The sequence below is a fragment of the Rutilus rutilus genome, assembly GCF_951802725.1.
Source record: "Rutilus rutilus genome assembly, chromosome: 5".
NCBI classification, from domain to species: domain Eukaryota; kingdom Metazoa; phylum Chordata; class Actinopteri; order Cypriniformes; family Leuciscidae; genus Rutilus; species Rutilus rutilus.
Window position 1 is genome coordinate 5,534,076 of NC_140213.1, and position 18,123 is coordinate 5,552,198.

The window sequence follows — 18,123 nt, forward strand, 5'->3', positions numbered from 1 at the left end:
TTAAAAAAACTGCTCCATGAGATTTGAGATTTTCCTGACTAATATTTCATACTGTATGTCAGGCTTTACATTGTTAAATCCACCACAATGTCACTGGGGTCCAAGTAATTCACTCTCACCTCTCCTCTATGTTTGCTATGGCAGTCTCCTCCGCTTCCTTCTTGATGCTCTCAATAAGAGGCGTCCAGCGCTCAGTCTGCGTCTCCGCGTCCTCCTGATCCTGCATGGCCAGCACGTGTGGAAGGATGCTGGGTATCACCTGCAGCAGAGATGAGTTCTCCTGCTGCACCAGGACGTCCTGCTCCGAGGCCTGCTCCCTCTGCTGGGCATCCCAGTCTGTGTCCACCTCCTCCAGCACCATCTCACACGGGTCCTGCAGGATGCAGACTGCACCCACAACAGGAAAGACCACAGGTCATAGCAGGGGTTAGGCCCAAAGATTAAATAGCCTAAATGCTTTTGAATTCCATTTCTACAGAGTATCTTAGTGTTTTTGTGTAAATGCATCACAGCTGACATGGCATCCTCTGAATTGAAAGTGTGTGGAGTTACTTCCAGTGGGGAAAAATGTGCATCATAGAAACATCATAACACTGATCCCATTTGAACCCAGAGTGGTTTGTTGTAATGGGGGTTTAGGGGGGTTTGGTTAATTGTTTACCTGGCAGACCAGCTAAACCAGAGGTCTTGAACCCTGCTCATTGGGACCCACTGTCCTGCAGAGTTCAACCCGAACCAAACACACCTGAAGCAGCTAATCAAGCTCTTCAGGATCTCTTGAAAATACTCAATACTGTTTTGTTTTAATGTTTTGTTTTATTTAAATAATTTATTAAAGGTGCTCTAAGCGATGTCACCAAAACATGTTTTGTCACATACAGCAAACATCTCCTCACTATCCGCTAGCTGCCTGTCCCCTGAACACACTGTAAAAAAACACGGTCTCTGTAGACAGCCCAGGCTCCACAAACGGCAAGAAAAACAAACTGGCCCAGCCTGGACCATGAAACATAACAAACAGTGTTCCAGCCAATAACCGACAAGAATGATTTGGGGGTGGGGGTTGGGGGGTTAGTGCACGTGCACATGAAGGAGAGTGGAGGAGAGAGAAGCATGAAGAGGGAAGTTAGCTAGAGGAGAGATGTCCAAGACAACGACAACGACTAACGTTAAAAATGTATATTCTTGAGAATTTTGATATGGCCGACACACGACCAAAGAGACGGCGTTACGATGAACAAAGAAGAGGGAAAAGGAGAAGGAACGCGAAGTCCCGAATTTACATCGGAAAAGCGTTCAAAAGGTGGAGAGAACTCCGCCGGCAGAAGGGCTTCCAATCCGACATTCAGGTGGCTCTGCTTTTGCTGGACAGGTGGGTAAATCCAGTTTGGTTTTTCTAAATGGTTCATGACTGTTTCAGGAAGCACGGAAGGGGGAGGGGACGGGATGAGGAGGAGGGAGGGTCGAGCTAGCCTCTGTTTTGTTTGACAATACTTCGAACAACATTGTATTAACATGTCTAAGACTTTTGCACAGTACTGTATATGGCAGTTTTTCCCCATGGTATCGATGTCAAAATTGTGGCCAATGAAAATCCTGAGTGGCTAGTAAGCTAGTAGCAAAAAAGTTAATGTCAAGCCCTGCGTACAGTATATGCAGTGTCGGGGTAATGCATTACAAGTAACACGAGTTATGCAATCAGATTGCTTTTTTCAAGTAACTAGCAAAGTAATGCATTACAGTACTTTTAAATTTACAGCATTTTTTTACTTTTTCAAATAAGTAACGCAAGTTACTTTGTTTTCCCATTTATTGACTGACAGCTCTCCTGTTCTCATGTTGAGAGAGTGCAGAGGCGTTGCGCTGTGTGTGAACATGATGCTTATTGTAGTTCTAGACTAAATGTGAGCAGGCATTTACTCGTCTCACTTACACAAAAACAGATTCCTCAAAAGGAATAAAAACAGTCAAATGCAAACTCTGAATATTACACAAACCTGCAATAATGAAATATGTTTAAATATATTTAATCACACTTTATTAACCAGTGTCTTTGCTGCTGACCTTCAATGATCCAATTCAACCATGCTAATAAGGAAAAATTACTTTAGATCATTTTCATTTTTTGTTTTTATTGCTGAAGAGTTGAACTTTCTTCTCCTGCGTCCTGTTCTTCTGCAATCCAGAATGACAGCTGAAGGTTTGCTTGAGCTGCAGGCGTGAATTTGCATTTGCTTCAGCCTGAGGCTCATTCATTTAAGGGCCTTTACATTTGCCACAAATAGAACTTTTATTCATTTATTTTTGAAAAACAAAAACAAACAAGCAAGCCCAGCCCAGGTAAAAATAAGTTACTAAGTAACGCAATTACTTACTTTTTTTAGGGAGTAATGCAATATTGTAATGCATTACTTTTAAAAGTAACTTTCCTGAACACTGCATGTATGCCCTAAAGTGCTCAAATTCACTGATACAGAAATGCATTTTTAAAAATGCATCAAAACATTTTATGTTTTATAATTCATCAAAGCTCCTGCAGTTGCAAATAATACAGAACAATATTTAATTTTTGCATTTTACTGTACACATTTATGCTTTGACCACACAACAAACAATCTGCTTTTATAAATCATTTATTTATTAGTGATTTCATACAGCGCACAAAGTAAGGTAGCTGCCTGTGCTGTGTTAGCAATAGCCTTTCACAATAAAACATAAATAGCACCAATATACAGCATAATAATATTCAGATATTGATGAATCATGCACAGTGGCTTTGCTAACATGCTAAGTATGATAAAAAAAACAGGTAATGGGCTGTTATTCAAAGCATTTAGACTAACTGGTGCTTTTATAGCAGGCAATGTACATATTGGCAAACGCATTTAGTGGCATGGAGATTTATGGGTATGTTAATTTTATTCTTTTTTTTTGTTTTATGGCAACAATATTGGGTATAATTGTGCTCCTTAAAAGGTTTTTAATGTTAAGTTTAATGGTTTAATATTTATAGACAACTAAGTTTATTTCTTCAAAAAAAGTGTGAACATTTTGGATTTGTGGTGCTTTTTGGGACTGGAATATCTGATCAATCAAAGGCAGACATATTGAATTCCCATTTAGTGAGAATGACGAAGCAAAAACAGACACTTTACATCTAAAGCAGCAAATGGCATTGTAAACTCTTGACTGGGCACCTGTATGTTTACCGCATGTCTCTTTGAGGTAGCCAATGCACTAAATAATTAAAAGCCAGCAAGCAACGAATCCCTGTAATATAGTTAACAGAAATCACCAAGGAAGTTTGCATGAAAAAGCACATTCATTGGTGTTGTAGCTCTATTGAACTAGAGGATATTGATGTGTGTTTCTGTCTGAACATCTCTCGCTGTCTCTGTGTGGATGTAATGACTCTCCCAGTCGTCTTCTCCTTATGTTTAGGGGGCTCTAACCACCTTCTCCCCTGAAACAGAAGGAGAAGAGGAGCTGAGTTAACACCTCCACCCTACAAATAAGCATTTTGAGACAATAGCAATGCCTCTGATACGTTCAAATATAATCTTGGACAAAAAAAAAAAAACCTGTCCCTGCAAAACTGTCTGAAGTCATTATACCTACTATATATGTGTGTGTGTGAAGACGTGTTAAAACAACTTACCGTTTTGAACGATATCAGAACTGTCCTGCAAATAAACAAAGGAAAAGGGTAAATGGAAGACTAGTAGTGACATTTCTTTCTTTCTTTTCACTTAAATTACACTACTTTGTGCTCACAATTTACCTCTTTTGGTTTCAGTACTGGTTGTGGCATCATGCGTCCAAACCCCTGTACAATCCAGCCAACCATACTTGAAAACAAATGAAATATAATGCATGTCATTAGACTTACATATAAAAATAATTCAAATGTTTCCAAACAATAAAAAGGCCTCAGATATGTGTTATGTTCAGAATGGAATACTAGTATAATGATAACTGAATGCTACCCAATACAAAACAAAACAAATCAAAAGGAAAATCATTTTTCCTTTTTTAAACCAGAAATGAAATGCGAAAGATGCAGTTTCTTCTTTATTGATTCTAACACATATGAATAGAATAAGCAGATACAAACTATTATCTGCAAAGAGGTCAATATTTTATTTTGTGCGCATTATATTTGTGTCACGCCTGCCAGCCGGAGTGCCTGTGATAGCCACCAGAGGGCACTCCTTTCATATTTGTTATCTCATCATGGACTGCATTTCCCATAACCCATTGCCCGGACTCATTATGCCTGATTGCTTTCAGCTGTTTCTCATTACCCTCGTTGACTCTGCCTATATAAGCCCTGTGTATTCACACATTTATTGCAAAGTCTTGTAAGTGTCGGTTTCCTGGATTTCATCCGTTTTATGGATTATGATTCTGGATTGACCTAATAAAACTGCATTTGGATCCTAAACCAGTGTGTTTCAGGGCAGTTACGTGAAAATGTGTGTGTACAGTTTTAATTCCAATTTTGGTATTCAACTTAACAGTAAAAAACACAACACCAGTTCTTTTTAATTTTCTATCTTGCCATGGTTAATAAAAGGAAAAAGTAAATGGACGCAGAAGTTCACGGACCCAAAGCGTAATGAAATTAAACCAAAAACAAAACGTGTGTATACAGTACATTATGTTCAGAATGGAATACTAGCATATTGCTAACCAAATACTACCAAACAAAAGTACATAAAGAAGTGTATATACATACACAGTTGTAATAAAAATTATTCAACCCCCATTGCAAATCAGGTTTATTGGCAAACTTTACAGACTTTCAGCTGTTTGCAATGAACAAATCAAACAAAAGTAATTGAAATAGTTCAACACAACAAATGTTTCAAGTGGTTTTTCCCAAATTCAGCTGCAAATGCAACTTTTAATGACTTCTGCAGTCTCAAAATTATTCAACCCCTTGAATAGAATCCCTTACAATCTGCAAAACAGGTCTTGTCTCAAAGGGCTTCATTAGTTGCACCAGGTCGGCTTGAGCTAGTACACAACACATGAAATATCTGAACTGGCTAGGTTTGTTGAGTGTCACGTTTGACTGCATGTTGGAAGCATAGTTCGCTAGTTCAAAGTTAAACAAACAGTGGTTTACACTACCAGGACGGGGCAAAAAAAGGAAGCGATCAACGGCTGCAACCAAATTTCTGAAAAATAGGCTCAGAAAAACCCTCGAAAGACAAAAGACCTGCAGCAAGACTTGGTGGCAACAGGCACTGAGGTTTCAGCTGCACAGTAAGGCACGTACTAAACGCATGCCAGACTTCAAGACGGACACCACTACTGACCCAAAAGCACAAGAAAAGTCGGTTCCAATTTGCTCAAAATCATATAAATAAGCCATAGAAGTTTTGAGATTCTGTTCTGTGGAGCGATGAAACAAAACTGGAACTTTTCGGCCCTATGGATCAGCGGTATGTCTGGAGGAAGAAGAATGAAGCATATGCTGAAAAGAAAACTCTGTTTACAGAAACCTGCAGCGTGTGGAAGGCAAGATGGATTCATTGAAGTATCAGGAAATCCTAGGAGAAAACGTCACGCCGTCAGTGAGGAAGCTGAAGCTTGGGAGTCACTGGACCTTCCAACGGGACAGTGATCCTAAGCAAATCTCAAATTCCACCAAGACTTGGTTGGAGAAGAAGTCCTGGAAGAATCTATGGTGGCCATCACAGTCACCTGACTTGAACCCCATAGAAAATCTCTGGTGGGATTTGAAGGCGGCGGTTGCAGAACACAAACCCAAGAATATAACTGAACTGGAGGCCATTGCTCATGAGGAACGGGCTCAGATTCTTCAGAAACGCTGCCAGAACCTGCTGTCTGGTTATACATCTCTTTGCAGAAGGTCATAACAGCAAAATGGTGTTCTACTGAGTACTAAAGATGCTTCCCGTGAAGGGGTTGAATAATTTTGAGACTCCAGAAGTCATTAAAAGTTGCATTTTCAGTTGAATTTAGGGAAACCACTTGAAACATTTGTTGTGTTGAGCTATTTCAATTACTTTTGCTGGATTTATTCATTGCAAACAGCTGAACGTCTGTAAATTTTGCCAATAAACCTGATTTGCAATGGGGATTGAATCATTTTGATCACAACCGTATATAAAAAAATGTGCATTAAACCAGGATGTCGAGGTTTGGTTGTTTTACATAGCCATAGACATTATAAGGAAAGGGGACGGACACTTACTTTGTGCCTTTGGGATCCTCAGCTAGTTTGGGTTGCTCAGGAGCTGCGGGTACAGGTGCGGGTGGGGCTGCAGGTGCTGGTGCTGGTGTGGGTGCAGGTGGAGGTGGAGGTGCAGGAGCAGGAGTTGGTTCAGGTGCTGAAAATAAAAAAAAAGTCAAATGCAGAACACTCTGTCTCCAAGGAAGCCCAACCGAGATTTCTAAAATTCTACCTGGCTCTTGTTTGCAGGGTGTGACAGGAGCAGAAGCAGCCCTCAGAGCTGATGTTTCCGTACCAGGGGGAGGACGAAGATGCATAGGAGACTGGGGGACTACCTTCTCAAAACCATGCTTAATCCATTCTATTACCCTGAAAGAGAAAGAGACAGACACATTAAAGGAAGAGTTCAGCCATAATGAGAATTCTGATTAGCTTCTGACAGCTCATTAACATATACCTGGGAGAGAAGGGAACGTTAGCAATGTCTGGCTCCTCATCAGACACAACCTCCACCACAGGAATATGAGGCAGCGGCTCAGCATCTGGTGGGAGTGAGAATCATGTCACATGTGTCCTTTCCGTTCTCATCAGCCCTTCACAATGCAAATTCTTTCAAAAATAATAATCGCCAAAGGTTATGCAGTTCTAGATCAAGTGGTAATCAAGAGGCTGCACTTACCACAAATGTCTTTGGCCTCTTGTACCTGCGAAGAGAAGGAAACACAAATAACTCTTACTGTGTGTGGCCTTTGATTTAATATTGGTGTTAAAATTAAGAGGCCAGGAGCTCTAGATCGGCTTGCACTTCTGTTTTTCTCTGTCTATATTATGTCAAGCAGCCAATCATTCATTTGTAAAAGTGATTGCGAGAAGGTTTTTTCAGAATATATATCAGTGTTTCTTCAACTTTGTGGACTTTTGGCTCAGTAAACTTGGAAACTGTTCAAATAAAACCATATTTTATCTCACTTTATTTCTTTAACACATCATGTATCTCTGGAGAAATGTAGATTGTGTGAAAAAACACACTGAACTCATCTTGACACACTAAATATATTTCACACTTGAATTATATTTTAAGATTGAAATTCTGGGTCTGTGAATAGTGTAAAACAATAAAATATACATAAAACACATTTGAAGTTGAAAAAAAAATGAAGGTCACCATGAAATCAAAATGATCAATTTTTTATATTTTAAGGAATATTGCAGTGTTTATTATAAATGAATTAGCCATGCTCATCATTATTTATTAAAATTCATGTGCCCTCGTAATCTTTAAACAAAATAACTTCCGCACCCTCTTGCAGCGACATCTATTCTCTTCTCTGATGATGCGTTTACTGATGTGGGGGCGGGACAACCTGTCACTCACGTGAGATTCACCAATAGCAAACCACAACCATCCAATCAATTACATATGGACAAAATCAAGTCCCGCCCAACATTTTATCTTGTTCTTAAAGCTGTTTCACTCGGATATACGTCACAAAAGGGAAGAAAAGAATTTAAGGTTGAAGAAACACCCATATGTAACATATGTAAGCAAGTATGCACATTTTAAGCTGCTAGAGTAGCCATGCAAGCGTTTGAGATGTCCGATGCTGCATAGTGATGTACGAATATAGCAGGATATTTGAAATGCAATGAAGCTCAAATTAAGAGTATTTCTTAAAGACTCAATCTATAACCGCCCAAGGCATTCAGCTTGTGTTTACAACTTTAATTTGTTGTAACACTTTCTGTGATCATAACATAGCTGTGAGGGATCAAGTAAAACTATATATAAAGTCATTAATATTCAGCAGTTTGGGCTGATTCTGGATCCACTCTCGTGGTGGAGTTTGTGGACCAAGTCATTCAAATGAATGTCTCTGTACATCACCTCACATTTAAAGGGGACATATGATTGTGCGATCTTTGAAATGAAACCGTAAGTAGAGTTTTCACAATTAACATTCACAGATCCTTTAGTGAAACTGAGCTGCAAAAATATGTAATTCGGGTTAAACTTGTTAACGTCAGATTTAAACATCAGCTCCTATTCAGCATTTTGTCCCGCCCTGATGATGTGATGATGAAAAGTCTAGAACAGGGCTCCAGACTAACTTTTTGCCTTGGTTGCACTGGTGCGCCTAACTTTTTTATTTAGGTGCACCAGCACAAAATTTGGGTGCACCCTGTGACCTTTAACGCCACAATTTTAAGGTCACCTTTTTATCACGCTCTATACACATTCATATATATTATGTAAATGAATTTAAACAAGAAGGTGGAGGTAAAAACTTTTATTTATTTTTTGAAGCACAATTATTAACGGTATTCCTACTCTTACCGATACTGCTTATCGATACAGTACTTTAACTGTATTCTTATGGTTCTTTTTGTTTTATATATAATAAACAAAGATAAACAATAGATAAACAAAAGACAAACAATTAAACAAAGATACACTTTATATAGGCCTACACAGTGCTTTAATTTCAGGAAGGCCTACTACTGTTCAGGCATGGTCTAAAAAGAAATCTAATAAAGTAATAAAATGTAAAATAACACTGTAAAATGTATCATAAATAGATTAATGCTTATTAAAGCTGAAGTTATTCTTTCAAGAGCTGTGAGTGATTTTTCTCTTGTTGTTTGATTTGCAGTAATGGCGCAATCGTCAGCATGTTTATTAGACTGCGGCCCCTTTAAGACCGGGTGCAGATCTAATAGGCTACTGATGCACCATATTCTCCCAACTATTTCCATAACTACGTCCATTTAAGACATAAACTGTTTTTAGTGAATCTCAAAGCCGGTAATTTTGACACGCTTTTGTGTACAATTGATCGTTTAGACGCGCACAATCTGCACATGAAACCGAAAGTATAATTAGCTTGTCTCGGTCTGTTTCGGAGCGCGCGCCGCCATGCGAACAACATCTCTTGCGCAGATTTTTGTGTTTTTAATAGCTCTTTCAATTATTAAACGCGTCCCGCAATTTAGCAACAGTAGCTAGACTGCATTTACAACAATCACCGATCGTGCTGATTCTGATTCTGAGTTTTAGGGAGAAATGACAGCGTAATGCTGCGAAGGGAAGAAGTTGCGCGTATAGTTAGATGGTTTTACCTCAATATATTATTTTTTATAATCTTTGGAAGCCGAAATTTAAAATAAAATCAGACTAATATAACAGACCTTAAGTGTAACCAGGCTACGTTTGAATGTTTAATTCTGTCCTCCGTCGTCACTCATTAAGCAGGGCTGTCGTGTTGTGCGAGCTATGGCATCACGTGAGAGAAGAGTGTGAGTTCCGTCAAAGGAGAACAAACGCCAACAAACGTTCGTGGAGAGGCAGCGGATGCGAGGACGTTAGGTGCACCGGTGCGACCTAGGAAAAATGTTAGTCGCACACTTACAAAATTTGGTCGCATATGCGACCAAATTGGTCGCACTCTAGAGCCCTGTAGAATATGGCCCCTTTAATGCTGATTTGTGGGACAGATGAGGGAACAGCGAGCATGATCCTGACACAGCTTACTCCAAAAGCAATGTACTTACTGGAGGATCCACTTTAACCACTGGAACAACTGCAGGCTAATTGGAAATGAAACAAAACTCTCACAGAAGCTCCAGAGCTAAAGACACCTTTGAGACTGGTGTCCGTGGACCTGAAATGCTCTGGTAGGACTAACTCCATCAACTCTGTTAGTGTCACTATATGTTCAAGTCACATTTTTTAAATCTAAAACAAAAATGTCAAAATCTAATGTAAATAAGTAAGTAAATAAATAAACTAAATAAACTAAAATGTTTCAAAATATCATTCCTCAGTTTTTATCTAATAAAAAATAGAAACTTTCTCAGTAAAAAATGGTAACTTTTTTTTATGGAAGCATGTTTTCATCACGGAATAAATTAAAAAAGATTAAAAAGTCACAATTACCTTTTTTATAAAAAAAAATTCTGTGGTGGAAACAAGCTTCCATTTAAAAAAACATTATCTATTTTTATACATCTTGGTAAAGTTTTGTTTTCATAGTTCATAATTTGTTATTTAAAATCTCAAATAAAGTGTAACCGATGATCATTCTTCATACAGTAAATACAAATGTCCATGAACAGCATTAAAAACAAGTCATTAATATGCTCCACAAATTCCAAAATGCTTAATTAACTAATAAGCTTATGCATTAAACTGCAGTAAATCCAGTAAACTTGGTAAATAACCAAATAAGTAATCACACTGCACAAAGCCTCACCGTCTTATTGGATTAGTGAAATATGTGTGTCTATACCTCAGTGGCCTCCTCTGGCTCTGTTTGTCCCTTGTATTTCTCATCCGGCTGTGGAACCACTTTTCCCAGTCCCTGCACAATCCATCCAATCATCCCAGCCCTGATGGAAGAAGAGATACAGTCCATCAGCTGCATGCTCTGGGCACAAGTGAGGACGTGAAAGCATGAAAATAAGCTGATTTACTCTAAGTCAACTCTAGATGGCAGCAGGGGACAGTAAAAACAAACAGGCCTGCCCATAGTGAAGCAGTAGCCTATGCTAATAAAAAAAAAAGTTCCATTCCAGTTGTGTTCTTCTAGACGAATATATATATATATATACATATATATATATATATATATACACAATTTTATGTTCTATGGAAGCCAGTCTGCATATTAGAACGCTAAATTTTATGTCTGTTCAGCATGGATCTTTTGCCTTGAGCTGTTAATATGGAAATACAGCTCAGTGCAATAAAGTCTCTTGCGTGTGTAGCATGCAAAAAAGCTATATCCACTATAAGCCTACTCACTGGTCCGATGTGTTACTGCCATCCGTGGTGATACAGTGATGAAAATATGTGTGAAACTCAACACAACATCCATTTCACAGTCATACATACAGATACAGATGTAAAACACACAAGTATTCCCATGCCACAAGCCATTCATAAACATACAGAATAAAACTGAATCCATATGATTGAAACTATACCTGTTGCTCACTGCATTTCCCTCTTGCTGTTCAATCCGTGGTAAACAAAAAGAAATAATGTTCAACAATAAAACAGACAAACTCATTTTCCCTATACATGTACGTCACCACTTTTATTAAACGGATGTTTAAATGTTTGAAAGCAAATACTAATCATATATATTTGGATTCTGTTTCTAAAAAAAAAAGAAGAAAAAAAAAGTTTAATCTAATTTAATTGTACTCAAGTACTTGAAAAGGTAAATTATTTTATTGGCTTCAGAAATAGACTGATTAAATCAAGAAATTAATAAGATTTTACCATTAAAGTACCTTTCATTTTTTGCATCTTGTAAAACTTGAGGACACAACACACTAGATATTGAACTGAAACTTTTCAACAGTTATTAATATATTTATTTATAGACAGAACACTGACTGTGTTCACGCCGGAGTTAAGTTCATGCGCCTTCAGCAATGTCCAGAGATAATATGTATTGTTTTATCTTAAAGTTATAGCGACTGAAGAAGGCGACTCTTCATAATGACAAATAATCATATTTTTGTGACTGGTGTAAATGACTATAAAGGTTCAGCTGGGACTGAAATTTGATTGGCTTCTAACCTCATTAACATGAGAGCAAACATTAAAATATCAATTAAATATGTACTTTGCACATTGGCAATCTAAATAAAAATGTTAATGTAACCGAGGAAGTGTGTAAGTATTCGCTTTCAATGGTACTTAAAGGGATACTCCACTTTTTTTGGAAATAGGCTCATTTTACAACTCCCCCAGAGTTAAACAGTTGAGTTTTACCGTTTTCGAATCCATTCAGCCGATCTCCGGGTCTGGCGGTACCACTTTTAGCATAGCTTAGCATAGATCATTGAATCGGACAAGACCATTAGCATCTCTCTCTATACTCTCATTCCTGCGTAATAATCAAGAAACTTTGCTGCCGTACCATGAGTCCAGCAGGCGTAATGATGTGACGCAGCACCTGAAAATAGTCCCCAGCTCAGTAACTTCCAACGTGACCGGGACTAAGTTTGTCTAACCTATTAGACCTATTTTCAGGCGCTGCGTCATATCATTACGCCTGCTGCACTCATGGTACGGCAGCAAAGTTTCTTGATTATTACACAGGAATGAGAGTATAGTTCCTAGCCATATCAGCTTAGAAAATCGCAACTTTTCATTTTCTGTCGGTCTTAGTACACGATGTAACTACAGAAGAGTCAAGTTTTAAATAGGGAAAATATCGAAACTCTTTGGTCATTTTTTTGAGAGAGATGCTAATGGTCTTGTCCGATTCAATGATCTATGCTAAGCTATGCTAAAAGTGGTACCGCCAGACCCGAAGTTCGGCTGAATGGATTCGAAAACGGTAAAAATTAGCCTATTTCCAAAAAAAGTGGAGTATCCCTTTAAGCACAGCATAAAAACTCCACAATTATTCTCAAGTTTAGTAATTCATTATGAACACTCAAGAACTGTAATAGTGCAGGTATTCAGTTTCAATAGTACTTAAGTACAGCATAAAGTCTAAATACAATAACTCAAGGACTGTAAGATAAAAAGCATATTATCGATTATTATTAATTTGATTATTTAGATAATTTATTTAGCTTCATCATGTGAGTATACTCAACAGGAGTCATGAAAATACCTTAAGTTCAGCGTTGCCCAGTTTAGAGGCGTTCACTGGCTGAGGGAGAGCACTGCTGAACCCATTAGAAAACCAACTCAAAACCCCATTCTGAGAGCTAGAGAGAGAGAGAGAGAGAGAGAGAGAGAGAGAGAGAGAGAGAGAGGTAATTAGGTCTGGCAGGATTACAGCGTCTAGAGACACTGAATGCACATATGTACTCCAAACACACACACACAAGCAAAACATCACCTGCTTTCCTCTGAGACCTCCTCCTTTGACTTGGAAGGGTTGGCTTCTGTAAAATAACATCATGAAAAATGTATGAACAATACTCTTTTTCTGTGATGTGGTGAATGTTGGTCATTGATCAAAACTGCAGTCAAATTTAATAGAGTGCATGTAGTCACCTTGTTTTACGTCCTCTTTTTTCGTCACATCCTAAAGAACAGTATGGAGAGAGTGAAGACATGCTTAAACTGTGACAGACGACTCAGTGTAGAAACACATTTACACAAACACACACACACTCACTGCTGATGTGGACGCATTGGTCTGGTCCTCCTCTCCCAGTTTCCCAGGAGACGCTGGAGGCTGGGGAACAACTTTTATCACCCAGCTAAACATGCTGTCAGAAATACAGATTAACACCGTCAATGTCAAATAAGAATGTTTACTATAAAAAGAATCGTCCAAAAACATACTTGGGGAGTAACTAACTAACTAAAGTAGCGACACTTCAGTAGTTTACAGTTCGAACCCAACAATTAGCATTGCAACCGTTAGGCTACATCGCTGTTTTTATTGCCAGCGCTCAGGTAATATAATCAAACGCGTTCACATAAACGGTCACATAAACATAGCTTTAGAAAGTCTGATTTATTCTAATGAATTGGTTCATTCCAAGCAGCCGTTTCTGTTATAGGCTATGTATAGTTAGAAAGTTTGATTTATATAATGAATTTGTCCGAAAAGGTCCTAGATCTCTCTCATAATGAAGTTGTATGTAGCCTAACAAAAGCACGTTCAGGTAATCAACCAATCAGCACAAGAGGAAGCCGGTATAAATATAGCCTTCCCTCACCTCTGTCCCATGACAGTTTCACAGCATCCCTCCACCACCCCATCACCTCACTCTTGGCTGGTTTTCTATCCCAGTCAAAAGGGGGGAGTAGCCTACTCTGGGTTCGGGCCCTCTCCCGGACAGCACGCCAAATACGCAGAAATTACTACATTCGATTTAATGTACGTGTGAACTCGTGAATGTAGCGTTGGAAAGTCCAGTTCATTCTAGTGAATCTGTTCTTTTGGGAGGTTCGTGTAAATTAGGAGATTAAATGACTCACCTGAACGATTCATTCTAATAAATCAGTTCGTTCTAAACGGTCCTATCTCTCTCATAAAGCGTTGGAGTTCAGTTAATTCTAGTGAATCAGTTCGTTCGGGCAGTTATGCAAATGAACAGATTAAAATATGATTCACCTATTTATTATAGATTTACCTGCTCAAGTTTGATACGGTCACTTTAACTGAGATTGTTCATTGATTTAAAACCATCATTGTTTTTGTGTCAGTAAATGATAAGTAAGATAATTAATTAATTTTATTAATAATTTCAGTTATTTCTTTAGGCATTAGAGTATCATCACTTAGGCATTTGTTTTTTATTATAAGCCTGCATGTTGTTATGCATATTTATTCATGCACAGCAGCTGCAGTGACCAATGTGGCAAAATAAGTGTAGGCCCTATGTCACACTTAAAGGGGTGTCACATAAATAATACTGAAGTATAATTTACATTTTATAATCATAGTTCTGCCGGACTGGAAAGCTGTCGTTTAGAGATAATTTCGAGTAAATTCAATACTGCAAGAAGAAGTGAACCAGCTTTCATTGCATGCTTATACTTGAATTTATTTAATAGACTGCCAATCATTTTGCAAATTTGAGTGTGCTGATATGCCTTTGAGGTGCACATTTTGAAGGAAAGCTGTAGAGTTAGAGTTAACACAGCAGCTGAAACTGCTTACAGCTCCTAGTTTGAAACCAATTGACATAAATCTAACTTTTTCTTGCTCTTGGTCACAGGGGTTTTGCTCCAAAGGGATCATGGCTGTTTGTGTGTGGGCTCCTGTCACTGTTAATCACTGATAAATGCATCTGACCCTAATCTCTCTTGGCTCGAACACCTGCGGAAACAGCCCGAGCCAGCTGTACCTGTCTACCCACACTGTTCCACTTTACACCTGAGCAGAGAAAGGTGTAGGCCGAGGCCGCGGACTTCATTGTTCTGCGGTGGTCTTACTGTTAACTCAATCTGCTCACTCTAAACTCTCCATTTCAGGCCCGACATGTATTCAAAGCACTACTACACTCCCAATACTGCAGACTTAAAATCGACATCTTTTTAATACCAGCCCATATACACTGCAACCAATAGAAACACTACTTCCGAAAATACACTGAGCCAAACAGTGATAATGAGTGAACTGCACAATGCAGAACAGCCTCTGAGCAGATGGGTGAAAACACTGAGCCAGAGTAGCTTCATGGACTGGTGATTTACTGCTAGTCAAATCAGCTGCCAGGAGGTTCATATGGGTTGACATTTGAAGAAATGAGCTGTGACACACTTCAACTCAAGTCTTCATACATTCTCTAAAAACAGAAAGTTTAATTTCTGTATATTCACTGCATGGAAATTCAGCCGCCCCTGATCCCGGTAAATATTATGGTGCCAGAAAATGTCATTCGATCTAATACAAAATGACGGTAACTCTTTACAATAATGTTCCATTTGTTAACATTTGTGAACATTAGTTAATTACATAGTTAACATGAACTGCCCATGTAGTTACTATAGTAATAACAGTAAAAGCATGCAACTGACCCTTACAAACCAAACACTAACCTGAACCCTAATTTTATAGTAAGTACATGTTAATTAATACTCAGTATTTAATTACTCAGTATAATTACTGTAACAAGGGCACCTTAAAATAAAGTGTCTTTTAAATCCTTTCTTAATCTTAGTTCATGTTAATTTCAACATTTACTACATTATTGTTGTCTGTTAATATTATTTAATGCACCTGAGCTATAACATGAACTAACAATGAACTAACTATAACAAAGATGAATAAATACTTTAACAAAGTTATAATAAATCCTATACTGCTCATTGTTAGCTAACCTGTTGATGCATTAACTAACGTTAACTAATCGACCTGGTTGTTACAATCCACACAATTTAAAAATAATTACAGAACAAAACAAAAAACAACAACAATAAATCACTAAACAATGCGCATCAAATGGACATTGATATTCATATTTCAGAGTCTTGTTTGTTAATGTTGGCAGACGCAATATTTACCTGTTGTGTTCAGCAGAAGACAATCATCCCAGAGAGAGGCTGAGGGCTCAAGGACGGGCAGGTGGGGAAGTGGAGGGATTATCCGTGAGAAAGCTCAGCTAACGGGATTAGGCTTTCTCTGGGAGGGATGGACAGGGCGGACCTGGACTTGGACCTCATTAGCTTCACAGAATCCTTTTGAGCTCAGCCCGTATAGGACAACAGAGGCCAGGGTCCAGGACAAAGAGTGCCAGAATCCATTGCCAAAACTCCTTAAATAGTAGCCAATCTAAAATATATAGAGTAGTTTTTCCTGGACTGCTTTGGTAGTCTCATTTAAGATTTTACACAGTGCATGCACTGCTCAAATCAATTCATTGGTTTGAGTAGGGTAAACTTAAATTAAACAAATTAGTTAAATCAAATGAACTTTTATGAGTATTTAGAACTTTCTTTTTCTTTTGAGTTCACAAAACTGACACATTTTAAGTAATCAGAATTGTTTCATTGTTTCACTGAGTTTCATGAACTTGTTTCTTTTAATTAAGACAAACTTAAATTTAACTGAAACTGGGCTGGGATTTCTATTTCCCAGCATGCTTTGCCATGACACTCAAAAGGGAGAGTAAATGCTACTCATATGACGTGAGTTGACGCTGTGTTTGCTCATAACAGAGAGGGTAGACACGTGTTTTGTTTTGTTAATCAAAATGGTACTGAAGTGCTTATCCTGGATGCAGCAACCTATTTAAAAAATTAAGATTAGACTCACTTGTGTGATCTCAGTCGGGAAGATTGACTTTTACGTTTGAGCTCATGCACATACGTCATTATGCGTCAGGAAGCTGACTTCCTGACTCCAGACTGTCAGGAATGTGCTCAGGACTGTTTGCTGAGGCTGTGAATTACAGGTAATAATGTTGTAAATAATGTTCAGTTTCTTGCACAGACCAATCGTTTCGCTTCATAAGACCTCAATCAATGTGTCGCCAGGAGCCACGGGTATCCATTTTGTTTTGCCTATACACTACCGTTCAAAAGTTTGGGGTCAGTAAGATTTTTAATGTTTTTAAAATAAGTATCTTCTGCTCACAAAGGCTGCATTTATTTGATTAAAAATACAAACAAAAACAGTAATATTGTGAAATATTATTACAATTTAAAACAGCTGTTTTCTATGTGAATATACAGTAAAGTGTAATTTATTCCTGTGATCAAAGCTGAATTTTCAGCAATCATTCTAATATGATGATTTGATGCTCAAGAAACATTTATGATTATTTTCAATGTTGAAAACAGTTATTTACATTTTTATTTCATGATGCTATGATGAATAGAACGTTCAAAAGAACAGCATTTATCTGAAATCTAAAGCTTTTGTAACATTAAACACTACCGTTCAAAAGTTTGGGGTCAGTAAGAATTTTTATTTTATTTTTGGGGGAAATAAATAAAATAAATCAATACTTTTATTCATCAAGGATGAGTTAAACTGATCAAAAGTTACAGTAAAGACATTTATAATGTTAGAAAATATTCTATTTTAAATAAATGCTGTTCTTTTGAACTTTCTATTCATCAAAGAATTTTGAAAAAAACTCTTTTCAACATTGATAATAATTAGGGCCCGAGCACCGATGGTGTGAGGACCCTCTTGGAATTGCTCTGTTTATTATTATTATTATTATTATTATTAGGGCCCAAGCCCTGAAAGGGCGAAGGCCCTATTGTTTTCGTTAGGATTATTATTATTATTATTATTATTATTATTGTTCAAGGGTTCGGGGGCTTTTGGGGCCTTTAACGTGCTCAAAAACTCATGAAACTTTGCACACAGGTCAGAAGCTGCGGCCATTAGGGCCGGGCTGAAGATGGTACCTGGGCGTGGCAGGGGGGCTCGACAGCGCCCCCTTGAATGGGGTCCGAGTGCGGTCCGAAAACTTGGTCC

At 38.1% G+C, this 18,123-nt stretch overlaps 1 protein-coding gene across 2 annotated transcripts in view; it reads right to left on the reverse strand.

Moving 5' to 3' along the window:
• cngb1a (cyclic nucleotide gated channel subunit beta 1a) overlaps nucleotides 1-16,372 on the reverse strand; it is a 37,481-nt gene extending 21,109 nt beyond the window's left edge. The window contains exons 1-16 of one of the 2 annotated variants that reach the window (XM_084409466.1): nucleotides 16,197-16,263; nucleotides 13,354-13,447; nucleotides 13,230-13,260; nucleotides 13,072-13,117; nucleotides 12,841-12,937; nucleotides 11,189-11,214; nucleotides 11,007-11,021; nucleotides 10,492-10,591; nucleotides 9,755-9,790; nucleotides 6,885-6,909; nucleotides 6,663-6,747; nucleotides 6,438-6,574; nucleotides 6,227-6,362; nucleotides 3,782-3,848; nucleotides 3,659-3,683; nucleotides 120-387 (exon numbers count right to left, since the gene is read on the reverse strand). In XM_084409466.1, the coding sequence (XP_084265592.1) occupies nucleotides 120-387; nucleotides 3,659-3,683; nucleotides 3,782-3,848; nucleotides 6,227-6,362; nucleotides 6,438-6,574; nucleotides 6,663-6,747; nucleotides 6,885-6,909; nucleotides 9,755-9,790; nucleotides 10,492-10,591; nucleotides 11,007-11,021; nucleotides 11,189-11,214; nucleotides 12,841-12,937; nucleotides 13,072-13,117; nucleotides 13,230-13,260; nucleotides 13,354-13,446 (1,187 nt within the window). In that variant the 5' untranslated portion in view covers nucleotide 13,447; nucleotides 16,197-16,263. Of the gene's footprint in view, nucleotides 1-119; nucleotides 388-3,658; nucleotides 3,684-3,781; nucleotides 3,849-6,226; nucleotides 6,363-6,437; nucleotides 6,575-6,662; nucleotides 6,748-6,884; nucleotides 6,910-9,754; nucleotides 9,791-10,491; nucleotides 10,592-11,006; nucleotides 11,022-11,163; nucleotides 11,215-12,840; nucleotides 12,938-13,071; nucleotides 13,118-13,229; nucleotides 13,261-13,353; nucleotides 13,448-16,196 lie in introns of both variants that reach the window. The other variant, XM_084409467.1, reaches the window with a different exon arrangement.
• Between the last annotated feature and the right edge of the window lie 1,751 nt (nucleotides 16,373-18,123).